This window comes from Physella acuta, unplaced genomic scaffold, assembly GCF_028476545.2.
Source record: "Physella acuta isolate Inbredline_101_S28 unplaced genomic scaffold, ASM2847654v3 ptg002071l, whole genome shotgun sequence".
NCBI lineage: Eukaryota > Metazoa > Mollusca > Gastropoda > Physidae > Physella > Physella acuta.
The window spans coordinates 75,303-89,220 of record NW_026733573.1 but is presented as its reverse complement, the minus strand read 5'-3'; the positions used below and the strand labels follow the sequence as shown (position 1 = coordinate 89,220).

Below are 13,918 nucleotides of genomic sequence, written 5' to 3'. Positions count from 1 at the left end.
GGCCTACCATCACTACTCACTAGGCGTTCAAAAAATATTAAATGTGTCTTTACTCTTTAGCTTTTACAAGTTTATTCTAGATCTAAATCTAACATCAGATTATTAATTTATATTGTCGGAAAAAAATAGAGAGTATCCAAAGTAGATCTATAATTTTTAAAAATAATTTAACATTATGATTAAGGCTTAATTTAAGCAACGTTAAAAAGTAAAATTCTGTTGTAGGTTCTAGATCTAGATCTAGATCGATCTAGATCTAGATCTACGGATCTAGAAATCTAGTATTACTATTAGATCTAGATCTACTTCCCGAATGAGAACATTTCCTAGATTGTAAAAATGAACACATTATTTAATGAGAATAGACCGTGTACAGTGGAGGAGTTAATGAACATTATAACTGCTCCAACTGGTGGTAATGTTTTATTACCAAGTTCAGCATACGATGAAGTCTATACTGGAATATATTTAGGAGAAGGGCAAGTCATTAACTTTAGGCCTATTTAAAAGTATTTAATATTTATTAATATTTAATGCCTTAAGTTTTTTTAAGTGAAAATTAAAATCATTAAAAATAAAATGAATGAATGTTGAATGAGCACAAATATTCAACATAGACATTGCTGTTGAATAAACAAATTTAGTTTTGAGGGGTGGTGAGGTGTGATGTCATTTTAGACAGGGGGGGTCTAGCTTTTTGTGCAGATGTGTGCCTAACAAGTGTAACATCTTTTAATCTTTTATGGATGACAAGCAAAAAGATACATCCAACCATTATAATTATTGCAGTAACTTATTTTTAAAAATAGGAACAAAGAAATCATATAAAACTAAATTTAAATGTGTAAAATATCAATTTAGTAAACTTTTTACGGTCACTAAACTTAAAATATTTACTAGGGACTCAGCTAAAAGTGTAAATTGTATGAAACGACTAGGAGTTACACACGTGCTAAACTCAGCTCTTGGTAAAGATGCTTATCATGTCAATACAAATCATGTGATGTACAAAAAAAAGGACATTGAGTTCCTAGGAATTGAGGCAACTGATTTTATCAACTGTAACTTATCAAAGTATTTTAACACTGCATCAAACTTCATTCAGGAGGGTGTCAGTGGTGGGGGTGAGTTGAATCTACTTATAAGCATGATTCCCTAATAACACCTTATTTAATTTAAAACTCCATGAACCAATGGTATTTTTAAAAAGTTCATACATACAAAAATTGCATGTGATTTCATTAATTTAAAAAAAAAATTCTGAATGGGTCATCCTTAACTTAGGTGAGAGAGTAAGGGGGGGGGGTGTTAAAATCAGTGGCATCACTAGGTCGGGTGTAATCCAGTGCGACACCGCATGGTGTGAACCCCGCCCCCTACCACCACTAAAGAAAAAATGTATAGGATATAAAATACATATATATATTATATAGGCCTATATTATAACTATATATATATATATATAACTGAGAACACGAGCTCAAAAAACAGGCACATTTTCTGTCTTTTCTATCCCTTTGTTTATATACTCACTTAACTTCTTCATCTTCTCAACGTGATGCTTGGTCTATGTGTTTAGGTAACTATTTATGTTTTTATATAACCATTGGTGTTGTTACTATAATCCTTGTCCTATACCAACCAATGAGCCCATTTCTATTTATTAAATTTGTAGTACAAGTAGTAATAAAAGTAAAACACCTTTTCAGACCTGGAGGTCAATAGGGTAGATGAAGTAGAGTTTGCCTGTTTTTGTGACCTTGTCTACTGAAGAGGTATAGTGGTCAGTTCTAGGCCTAGCCACTTTTGCTTTCCCGAACGTGTCAAGTAACATTCAGAGCTGGGGTGCACTTAAGGATTCTACAGACTTGAGCACAGGATCCAAACCGGAGAAATTTGAGTTAGCAATAATGCACTCTACCACCTGACCACACTGTCCCATAACTTTGTGTTGGCTATAATCGTATTATTATTTAAAGTGAGGTTTTTTTTTTTTTTGTTTACTATTCTATCCACTTATTTTAAAAATAGGAAAAGTCTTTGTGCATTGTGTGCAAGGTGTAAGCAGATCTGCTACTTTAGTCATTGCCTATCTGATGATCAAACATCACATGACAGTCCAGGATGCTTTAAGACTTGTAAGATCAAAGCGGGAAATTTGTCCCAATCCTGGGTTTCTTCAGCAGTTGTGTGATCTCAATGAACAGCTTAAAAAATCTGGACACTTTAAGGAGAGGCTAGTGGGGGACAACCCAGGAGAAGATAAAGATAGAATTGTCAAAACCATCTCGGATGATGGCTATGTGGAAAATGGGTGTACAGTAAGTGAGTTGGAAGCTATCCTGACTGATTCAACAGGAGGATTGATGATGTTGCCAAAAACTGAATACAACCAAATCAATGATTACATATTAATAGGAGAAAGGTAATTACACAAATTCATAGCCAATTTCTTTTACTATGAATTGACATGGGATGTTTTTTTTAAAAATAAAATATAAATGTCTGTTGGCATAATACATATTTTAGAAACTTGTTATATATATTGAAGACTGCAAAAAGTACACAAGTCACTTAATAAATATTTTTAGAAAACAAATCCAAATTCACAAATTTAAACTGGTTCTAAAAGCTAACATTATTATGGCTGTTTGAAATTGTTTTTTTTTTTTTCAGTGCCTTTATAAATACAGGTAGCAAAGAAAATATTAAACACCATCAAATTACTCATGTCTTAGATGCCGCTTACAACAAAGGGAGTGTATCAAACTCTGATGTATATGATAAAATAGAAGTTAAATTTCTTGGAATAGATGCACTAGACACATTAACCTTTGATATATCTCCATATTTCTCAATTGCTGCTGAGTTCATTGATGATGCTGTGAAAAATAAAGGTATGTAATAATCTACATATTATCTGATGAACTTTTAGTACCCCTCATTGTTTAGCTACTTTATGCACTCAACTAGATTTGTTGTTCATTTAAGCTACCCTTTTGTTTTTACACCAGTAGTTAACAACACTATGCTTAAGGTAAATAAATTAATGAACAGAAAATAATGTCTTTTAGCTTTATGCATTAGAAACGTAAATTATGTGATCAAATGTCGTGAAAAGCTATTAACTAGTTTTATAAATTTGATATCTTTTTCAGGCAAAGTATTTGTACACTGTGTGCATGGAATAAGTAGGTCTGCTACTCTTGTTGTAGGATATTTTATGATAAAAAAAGGAATGTGTCTGAAAGACGCTCTCCAATTTGTGCGACAGAAAAGAGAAATCTGTCCCAACAGCAACTTTTTACAACAATTGTGTATACTAGAAACCAAACTTAAGCTAGTAAACATTAAGAAATGTGTGTAGCACTGAAATTAATAAAAGCTGTTTTCACTTCTTATTTCAATATTGTTATTCTCCATTTTTCATTTATTTTAAGAATCATAATGATACTATGTTTTAGGTGACAGGAAAGAACTTCTTTAAGAAGCGCAACAGAGCGGAAAGTTGCACGCAAAAAAGTGTAGTATATTGTAGCATAATACAACATTATTACACAAAATATGACAAAATTGAAGTGTCTTTAATTGATTTGTATTAGTGCAGTTTTTTGTTTGCACAGTTTTCTGGGAAAATGTTTTAACTTCAATTGTTATAAAAAAAAACTAAGTGAACACATGTGACAATTCAACAAAATTTATTTCTATACCTAAAATATTTTAAAGGTTTACAGAAAAATATATTTAACTTAGTTACTTTAACATTCTTCAAAGTTGTTAATTTGAATTGTTAGGTATCAGACAAATGTTTGGAAATTCCAGTATTAGTTTATATATGAAAAGTTAACATTATTATATAACTGAGAACATTTAACCCCTGTACCTTGTGTCACGAGTTAACTCGTTATATAAAATCTTGGGCTTAACCGTACATCACGAGTTAACTCGTCTTCATATAAAAAAGTCGTCTGTGTGCCGTGCGTCGCGAGTTAACTCGTTTTGATACGAAAATAGCATTGGAAATCAATAACAATGTAGAGGGAGGCTAATCTAACAGCCAATTCAACAGCGTATGATAAAAATAGGTCATCACGTGATGTTGGTTCTGTGCTTTTGAATTACCTTCTTTATATTTACCTCACAGATTCTAAATGTCAACTCATTTTCACTCAAAATGATGTTTTATTTTGTCAGGACAACATAACAAATCAAATAATGAAAAAAAAAATACAGTTTCCAAAAAAAAATTTTTTTTTTTCCACGGTAAAGGGGTCAACATAAAATTTTTTAGAATATTAGAAGTTCTAAATATTATCAACCTGTGATTCCCTGTTGTATTCATCGCAATGCTGCCTGTAGTTTAGTGTAATGAACCAATAATTCACATAACTAGCCAAACAACTTCAAAGTTGAGCAAAAACAAGTTAAAGAGCTTTGTTAGTGTATGAGCCTATCTAAACATAGTTTTGATGTGTTGGTGGTTTTTTCAAATTAGTTTTACACCATACATTGCAACTTACAAGTACATTATTATGCTAGGAAATGAGTTTTATTAGTAATTTTAAGAATCAAGTCATAGATATAAATCACATTAATAAAAAAATAAGCCAATACTGCACCCAAAAGGTGAAATTTAAATTGGTTAATACAACACTATACCTATTTATAATTAACTGTCATGGGTTATAAAATGACATTACACTTTAATTAACAAACCCTCACCCTGTAATTTTTGTTGTAGTAAAATTGAATTTCTTTTAAAAATAACTTTGCTGTTTTATTAAGATAGGTACATCTTTTGATTCATTTTTATTAAATATTTAAAAAAAAAAGATTTCTAAGTGTATTACTGTAAAATATAGGTTTTAAATGCACAATTTCTATAGCCCATTCCTCTATTACAAAATTCCAACCCCCATGTGAAATCATTTGTGGACAGACTTTAAAATTTAAATAGTTTTAAACATTATTTTAAACAAATAAATCCAATAAGAAGGTTGAGCACAATATTCTAACAGTTTCTCTGGCTTGGCAAAGAGTATGACGTATCTATAACCTGAGATTCATCAATTCTGTTGATTACTTTCACTTCTTTCTTATCACAGAAGTTAGTAATTAAATATAATAAACTAATAATATCAACGTACACCCATTGTGAGAGCACAAAAAAAAAACTTTAAATTTATAGAAAGACCTTGGTATTTTTAAATTATCTTGTTGCACTCTCCCCTACAATCTCAACATCTGGAATGAAATAATAACCTAATGTTCTACAATACTGCCTTTGTTGGGCGCACTCTAACCCCTAAATGTTGAAGTATATCCATAAACACTAACTGTCTCCTTTTCTCACTGTTTGCAAAAGTTGGAATCCATTTCTGAAGGAAAGGGTCCTCATCATTTAACAGTTCCACTGGAAATTCTATGTGTACACCAGATAAAACAGCTTTGCCTTTGCCTACAGAACATTTCACAATTGCAGCTGGCTTGCTGTCTAAAGAACTATAGACACCAATTTTCTCATAACTTGGATTTATAATTTGCCACGTATTCAGTCCCAGTGGCATTCCACCATCTGCAGAGTTTGAAATAGAAACATTTTCGTTGCCGACGTGAGCTGTCGATTGAGCTGTCAAGTTTACTTTATCAGTTGAAGTGTGAGACTTCCTATATAGAGTAGGTGTAACAGTACTGTTAGAGTCTGTGTAAGGAATAAAGTAGCCACCTCCATGCATATAAGCATCAACTGTGCAGGTCTGATTATACAAAACTGGAACTGCCTGAGCACCTCTTTTGGAGTTGTACCGAAACCCTGGAAAAGCAGGGCCGACACAAACACCTAGAATCGGAAAAAAAAAAATTACTTCTAGTCTTGAAATATTAACACATCTATAACAACATGTCTAACGGTAATAACAAACACACAATAAGTTAGAGGATAAACTTTCACTGCTAAAAATTAAAGCCAAGCTTCCTTCATGTTAATACAGATAGGTAGACCGACTAAATATAAGTAGTTCAATTCATTGGTGTTTATTACTGGTACAGAAAGACAGACAAGGGAAAATATGTTGGCCCAGTTCAAGGCCCTTTGTTTTTCAACTAGTTCCTTTCACTGTTTGTGGGTAGAATCTACCTGTTTATTTTTTAAATTTTATCCCAAAAATTGAATAAACAGGTTTTACCATAAGGATAAATCTGATAAGAGTGCTTCTTATGATAAAAAGACTAACAAGCAGTATCTATATAGTAAAAAGAATGCAGCATTTGAGACTATTATGGTTTAAAGGGCTGGGGAAAATTAAGTCTGCACAGTGCACTATATATTATAGGCCTAAAACCATCTTTGCTAAGTACTATGGTCATGGGCATGTAAAAAAAACACCAATGAATGTAATTCACATACCAGGAAAAAACTTCAGATATCTTTCTCCCACAACTTCCAAAGGTCCACCCTTATCAAATTCAATGTAATCACAAGCCCAGTAGGCCCCAGCACACAATCCTAAATACGAGCCGCCATTTTTTACAAACTCCTGAATTATTTTGGCTCCATTTTTACCAACAGCAGCCTCAAAACCTAGATCATAACCTCCACCAAACACCATCAACTGACAATCTTTCACCCAAGAACCTGTTCAGAAATAGTGAAAATAATTTATTGTCAGTTTGCTGGAAAGCAAATAAACATGTATACATACGTGTGTCACAAAGTCAAACATATCTTTATCTTAAAATTGCAGTTTAAATTACAGTAATACAACAAAACTTAATAATTAAAAATATTTTAAAATATAATAAAAGAAGTTTCTTCTTTTTTTTTTGCCTGTTTTCTGATTTATTCAGCTGTGGAAGTGTACCACATTTTTTGTAACTGTTTTAATTATACATTTTTGTCTCATTGCAAAAACCTGCACTCTTCTGATTATACAGGTGTAATAAAGGTATAGGATATTGTTATAGGGATACATGTTACTTAAATATAAATACACTGAGCTGTTGGTTCCCTATTTTCATGATATTGTTATCATGTATGGATTTGTATCAGTAAATTGATAGCAATTTAATAACATTTACTTTTTTCTTACCAAGATAACAGCATAAAAAAGTGAGATAATCCAAATTCAGTAAAATGTCATTTAAATGATGATGTGCTTATAAAAATATAACCTTTCAATGACAGCAATTTTTAGGGTGAAATTTTTTGAAAAGCTTTGAAAAATCATTTTGAGGACTGCAGGTTTTAAACAGGCTTATTAGTTCAAGGGGTAAAAATAATAGTTAAAATGGTAATCAAGTTATAAATAAAAGTAAATACTATATCCAACCTTTTTTAATTTCAGGGGCTGATAGATAGTTGATTGCAGGAAATTGTTTGTCAAGTAATAAATAAAAATAAATACTATATCCAATCTTTTTTAATTTCAAGGGCTGATATATAGTTGATCGCACAAAATTGTTTGTCAAGTAATAAATAAAAATAAATACTATATCCTACCTTTTTTAATTTCAATGGCTGATATGTAGTTGATTGCATGAACTTGTTTGTCAACAGCTGCAGTCAAAGATCTGTGCAACAGTTTTCTGCTTTCTATATCACTGCCTTCTCCATCATAGATTAAAACTGAAGTACATGAGGTGGACTCCATGGTTACCTGTATAAACAAAAAAATGTAAATAGTTTAAACTATTATTTAAATCTAGTAAGATTAGTAGACTAGTACTATTACTCATGTAGATCTAGTGGGATTGATATCTGAACTTTACATGATTATCATTATGACATGAGTATGACATTGTCACTTGAAATTGTTACGACCACCTGGTGTTTGACCTGGGCTGACCCGTATGTTGGGGTAGCGATCTCATGCTCATCCATCAACCTGGCGGTGGTCAGAGGCTGACCAGTGCTGGCCGTGTGAACCTTTGGGCCGTGACGGCCATACCGGATTGGGTTCCACGCTGTGGGCGGCGCAGACTTGGAGTCTTCGGGACTCGGCTATTAACGTGGCCAACAGCTCGTGATTTACGGCTGGGAAAACCTTCCAGATCGCACGGCACCGAGGGGGCCGTCATGGACGGATATGACCTAGGGTCAGGCCTTAATTAAAATCGTTCCCACGGTGTAGAACGGGGGACGAGTACTTTAGGAGGGTAGACCGGGGACACTGGGGACACTCTCAACAGACACACTGGGGACTCACACACGGAGACGGACTCGGTTAGCTAGGTCTAGAGGAGACAGACATGGGTCGTCTCTGTGAGCTAGTGGAAAGCCACGACATGTACTAGACCTAGGCTAGATAGACAGTTAGGGACAAGTAGGGTAGTCGTACTAAGAACTTTAGTTGTTGTAGTTACTTGTGTATATTTCTGATTGTTGTACTTCGGTGGCGGGTTAACTTTAAGTGTTGTGATTTGTGGCGAATAAATAGAGATTACTGAAGTTGGCTTTTATTTATTTTTATTTTTCTTCTTCTTGGTTACGATCCCCTGACTAGTTCGAAAGGATTAGAGAAGGGGGTACGTAACAAAATAAATACAGTTTAATATAATTTAATACAAAAGTAAAGTATTGAGTCTACAACTGTACTCTGTCCTGTACAATATTAGTAGTAGTACTTAATTACTAGATAGTAAGTTAGACTTAGTACAGCCTTCCTTACTCCCTCAAACTTTATCTGTTAATAGGAGTAATTGCTAGTATTAGGCCCTACAGCCTAACAATTATTAGGTCTAATAACTTTTTACATTAACTATTAAGTTTTTTTGTGCTATGAAACCTTTTATTGCAATGCTAATTTCTTAAAAAAAAATTGATAATCTGACTTAGAATTAAAGATCAATCAAATATTGGCTCACTCTCACATATTTGGTTTCATTTTAACCCAGTCCAACATTTAAAAGTTTTACACAGCTCAAACAGTTCTTAGCATATTATGATCATCTACAGATAGCTTAAAATTTACATAAAAAAGGTACCCGTTTTTACTAGGTTAACATTTTGAATTATAACATTTTGATAGTCACATGAAATAAGCAGAAAAATCATCTAAAAACCGCGTTTACACTTATGATATGTATACTATACATTTTTAGAAAAAAACAATTCTCTTCAAGTAAGCATACATGGTCAGGTGGAAAATATTTTCATATAACAACTTTCTCCGAGTTTTTTCCTGGACATGTATAGTTTACACATCGCAAGTGTAAACCCAGTGTAATGCATGCACCTATTAAGTTAATTATACTGCTGATAGTTATGAGAATTGCTATTGGATAAAGATCTAAACCTTATTGTTGCTTTAGGCATATTTGGAAAATTTTCCTATTCCTTAGAATTGAGGTATTCACAGATCAATGCAGAAGTGTATGCCACTTATTAGAAAAACACAAACAATGTCATTCTATGCCATGAAGTATTTTTTATATACATTAGGTTTGCGCTTGCGTACAATTATTTACACTGGGCAAAATCCATCACCTTGTTCATTATGAATTTGCATTTGTGCTGCTGAAATAGCACCTATATCATTACACCCTCCCACCACCCACCCCGAAGCAAGTCCCCTTCAAATACAAAGTATATAGAAAATACATACTTTTACCAGGGTCCAACCCCTCCCAAAAATTTTAGACCAACCCCACCCCTGAATATTTCAAGTACCCCCCCCCCCCCCGGGGAGGAAAAAGTCTGAAAGAAACACTGGTCTATCTAGATATCTAATAGTAGAGTCTAGACTAGATTAGTCAAGTGACAGCTACGTCAAGTTAGTAAGTAATGGAAAAAGAAATTGGGGTAATCTAGGGCCTATCGTTTTAGGTGCGTAAAATCGGCAGAGGCTTGTAATGTGAAAAAAGTTGCTGCGTTAAGGTTGAAATTGAAGTATATTGTGGTATATTTGTGTCAAATATTATAGGCCTAGATAACTGAATAATAAACCAAAATCAACAGCTAAATATATCAATATAGTTGAATATAGGCCAGAAATTATTTAACTTTAAAATGCAGTATTTGCTAGCAAGACTTGCCATACATTATATACACTATACAAACAGCGGCCATCTGTAAATTAATTAGAGTGGTTCCCTATGAATCTCTAATTATGAGTTAACCAAAAAAACTTAAACAAGATGTGAAGATGGCTGCTATAGTAAATGAGCTTGATGAAAACATCGATAGTCTTTATTTTTTACTGAAAAGTTTTAATACAATTACAACAATTGGTTAAAAACAAACTTTTGAAACACTTTTGTAACTTTCAAAACAAATCCTCCTGAAAATGTGAAATAATTATAAAAATTTGATAAAAACCTTAGTTTAGCATCGGTTATTATTCCGGAATCGTATAGCAGTAAAAAACAGGAAAACAATGACAAAGTCTGTCACACAGTTCCTGAATCCACCGGAAGTACTGTAAATCATACTTTATTTGGCGTCATCTTTTATTTTTATAAAGAATGTTTAAAATTTGGATATATTTATTTTAATTGCGTGTTAGATACTGCTTTTGTTAATCATTTTGTATAATTAGTTATTTTTAAGTGTTTCAGCTAAATATTTCTGCTACTAAACATTGTTTAACAGGGTTCGTACGCAGTCTGGAAAAAGTCTTGAGAAAAGTGAATTTCAGACTTTAAAAAGTCTGGACGGGTCTACACTGTGGTATGACGTTTTTTTTTTTTGCTGGATAGCAGAAGAAACCCGATTTCTCAGTTAATACGTCAGTAAGGGAGGGGGGGGGGGGAGAGTGGCCATACAAATCTTGACCTCATTTTTTTTTACCCGCTATTATTTCTTAAGTTTGTCTGAGGATGCAGGCAGGTAGTCTTATTAAAAAAATTATGAGGGAAGCTGTAAGTGGTAGTCTACGTATAACTTAACTACCTGTATTTTCAATTTACTCTCCAAACTGTTTTTGAAATCTTTGCAAAGGCTGACGATTAGGGCTAGACTAACCCGCCCCTCCTAGTAACTAAGGTTACTGATTGCTAAACTTGTATGAATTCACCCTGACCCCAAGTACGTAGTTGGTGCTGTTTGGCTGGGGAGGGTGGGGGGAGGGGGAATAAAAGTTATAGTACAGTTCATGCTATGACGTATTAGACTGGGCTACTATGACCTCACAGTGACCCCTCCACCGTCTCTTGTTGTGTGGGGGGGGGGGGGGGAGGGGGGGAGGGATACCGGTAGTTTTTAACAGCAGACAAAAAGTTACTCAGCTATAAGCACAAATAATGGTGTGGTTACAAAAGTCTGCATGGTTTCATTTTCAAAATAGGGTACGAACCCTGTTTCTAGTCACTTTTACTATTTTTGTAATCTAGATTTTTTTTACTTGGCCTAGCAGCTAGCTAGATCTAATTAATCAATGCAAATTATGCTGCAAGCCAAATTAATGAAACAAATTATTACATTTGACTTTATTATTTATATTTATATATTTTTTTTATTTTTAGATCTAGGCCTACTAATTTAAATCTATTGTTGTATTTATTCCTGTTTCCTTTTGTCGATTATACTTAAAAAATTAAAACATAATTTACTACAATCGACTTTCACTTTATTTATATTTCATTTTTATGGTCAAATAAACTATTATGGTTTACCGTAATTAATTAGTTACCGAAAATCAACAAACATTACCCGATAATTTCGGACGCTAAACTAAGGTTTTACCAAAAAATTAATGAGTCAACTTCTTTTTCACATTACTAGATCTAGTACTAGATCTAGACTTAGATCTAGATTAGTCTCGGTCGATATTTTACGACACGTAGTTTTATTTTGACTTTTTTTGTGACTTAGGCCTAAGCCCTAATCAAACATTTTTTAAAATTTGTGGTCAGAGTTGTCAAACAAAATAAAAAAACGCAGTCTTAAAAACTAGATCTTGATTTAACCCCTTTGCCTTGACGATTTTAAACCATAAAATAATAGGCCCCCTATATGTTTTAAAAGCAATAGGCCCTACTTTTCTTTTAAAATGATTTGCGCTAATTTTTGACATGTGCGGGCTAGAGAATAGATGTTTCATTCATAAATTGTACTCAACCTCTAAAGTTTCTTATCCTAAAGTTTAGTTTTGTCTTGACCTTTAGTTTGCCAGATCACAATTTTAAAAAGTTGCAAGACAAGACTGCCATAGGGGAAGTCCATAACTTATGTCACAGTTTTGGCAAAAAATTGCATCCCTATTAAATTAAAACACATCAGCACAATCCTTCCCCCCCCCCCCATCTTGCAGTTATTCTTTTTTGGAAAAGTGCACCCTCTTACTAAAATATGAAGTGTTCTTTGTTTTCTTTAAAAAATGTAAAAATCATTTTGAAAATAAATTGGCTAGGTTAATTTAGCAGAAAACATTGCCATTCACTACTTATTATATTAACTATAACCAGTGGCGTAGCGAGGTCGGGTGTCACCCGGTGCGGCACTTAATGATGCCACCCCCCAGAGGCGTAGCGACCCTTCCCGGGGACAAACTTTCAAATTTTCAATTTGCACCCCCCCCCCTCAAACTTTCGATTTGCACCCCCCTCAAGTTTTTCTCTATTTTTTGCCTTGGTGTCACCCCCCTAAATGGTGTCACCCGGTGCGCTCCACCCCCCCCCCTCGCTACGCCTCTGACTATAACATAAGTATAAATAATAACTCTGTGTCAAGGTTAGTGTCATGCATCCATTTTCATTTCAATTTATAAAAAAGTTTTTCAAAATGTTGTAATTTAAAATTTAAATAAAAGTAGGCCCATGTATGAGTCTGCTGATTGGGTGTCTGACCCAGAGGCGTAGCGAGGGGGGGGGACATATGTCCCCGGGCGCCGACCTTAGGGGGCGCCAAAATGGGTTGGAAAAACAAATTGAAAGTTTGAGGGGGGGAGCAAATTGAAAGTTTGAAGGGGGGGTGCTAATCAAAAGTTTGATGGGGGGTGCAAATTTAAAGTTTGTCCCCAGGCGCCAGGAAGGGTCGCTACGCCTCTGGTCTGACCCTGTCCAGATAAGCCCTGGCAAATAGTTAACCCCATACACTGCCTAAAACAGATTTTAAAAAAAGGGATATGGAATTTGTACTTTTATTTTTTAACCCTAAACTGACCTTAACCCAAACCCTAGAGGTGGAGTTGTTTTTGTGGCGGGGCATGCGTTTAAATATTCAAATGTCTAGACATCATTTATAGGTCATGGTTGCGTGCATGCTGGTAAAAAGTGGAGTGGTACTTTTTTATTTGTAGCAGGGCTTATCTGGACAACATCACGGTACTTGATTGAACAGTCAAACTACCTAGGCGCTTTCTCCAGCGCCCTGACTCCCCCATGATCGCTACTGCGCCTACATTTGTTTTAAAGAATGTCATACACTAGGGATAGGGTGGGCAACTAAAATTGATGTCTAAATTGAACCAGCAGTGTTTTCTTGCACCCGGCAGTAGAGTACAGTGGTGCACAATTTTTAAACTGTGAGATCACACCTTCTTAACCCCTACTTCTTATCACAAAAACCTAAAATCAACTAGTAGAAGTGGGATATCATTTACGACAACTGCTTTTGAGAAATTCCCCACAGTTAAGTTTTTCAGTGAATTTAAGAAATTAATTATTATTTATCTAAAAAGCATATTTCACAATAAATGTCTGTATTGTCTCTGTCTGTTTACTTAATCCATGTCTATGTATAATTTAACTACTAAAAGTCATTATTTATATTTGAAGAATACAGACAATAAATAAAGTACCCTTACAAACCTGACAGTCTTAAAGTAGAGTTTATCTTTTTCAGTGACTTCGGCATATGAAAGCATAGTGTAGTCTGCACTATGCCCAGCCTCCTTTACTTTCCCTAATGTGAGTCCTAATTAGAGCTGGGTACACTCAGGGATATTCTACAGATTTGAAACAGGGATTCAAACTCAAAACG

General features: G+C 34.1%; 2 protein-coding genes across 5 annotated transcripts; one reads left to right on the top strand and one right to left on the bottom strand.

The window, feature by feature from the left end:
- The first annotated feature begins 17 nt into the window (after nucleotides 1-17).
- Nucleotides 18-3,401, top strand: LOC131932000 (dual specificity protein phosphatase 3). 2 transcript variants are annotated; one of them, XM_059288847.1, is made up of 5 exons: nucleotides 18-479; nucleotides 901-1,124; nucleotides 2,032-2,425; nucleotides 2,677-2,897; nucleotides 3,159-3,401. In XM_059288847.1, the coding sequence occupies exons 1-5, from the start codon at nucleotides 340-342 to the stop codon at nucleotides 3,365-3,367; spliced, it is 1,188 nt and encodes a 395-aa protein (XP_059144830.1). In that variant the 5' UTR covers nucleotides 18-339; the 3' UTR covers nucleotides 3,368-3,401. The 2 variants fall into 2 exon arrangements, with proteins under 2 accessions (XP_059144830.1, XP_059144831.1); XM_059288848.1 differs by having other exon boundaries at nucleotides 344-509.
- Nucleotides 3,402-3,699: 298 nt separating this feature from the next.
- Nucleotides 3,700-12,102, bottom strand: LOC131932001 (uncharacterized). Of its 3 annotated transcripts, none has more exons than XM_059288850.1 (4): nucleotides 12,057-12,102; nucleotides 7,499-7,655; nucleotides 6,407-6,634; nucleotides 3,700-5,839 (listed from the first exon to the last, which is right to left on the bottom strand). In XM_059288850.1, the coding sequence occupies exons 2-4, from the start codon at nucleotides 7,647-7,649 to the stop codon at nucleotides 5,271-5,273; spliced, it is 948 nt and encodes a 315-aa protein (XP_059144833.1). In that variant the 5' UTR covers nucleotides 7,650-7,655; nucleotides 12,057-12,102; the 3' UTR covers nucleotides 3,700-5,270. The 3 variants fall into 3 exon arrangements, with proteins under 3 accessions (XP_059144833.1, XP_059144832.1, XP_059144834.1); XM_059288849.1 differs by having other exon boundaries at nucleotides 11,976-12,062; XM_059288851.1 differs by lacking the exon at nucleotides 12,057-12,102 and adding an exon at nucleotides 10,316-10,336.
- Nucleotides 12,103-13,918: the final 1,816 nt, after the last annotated feature.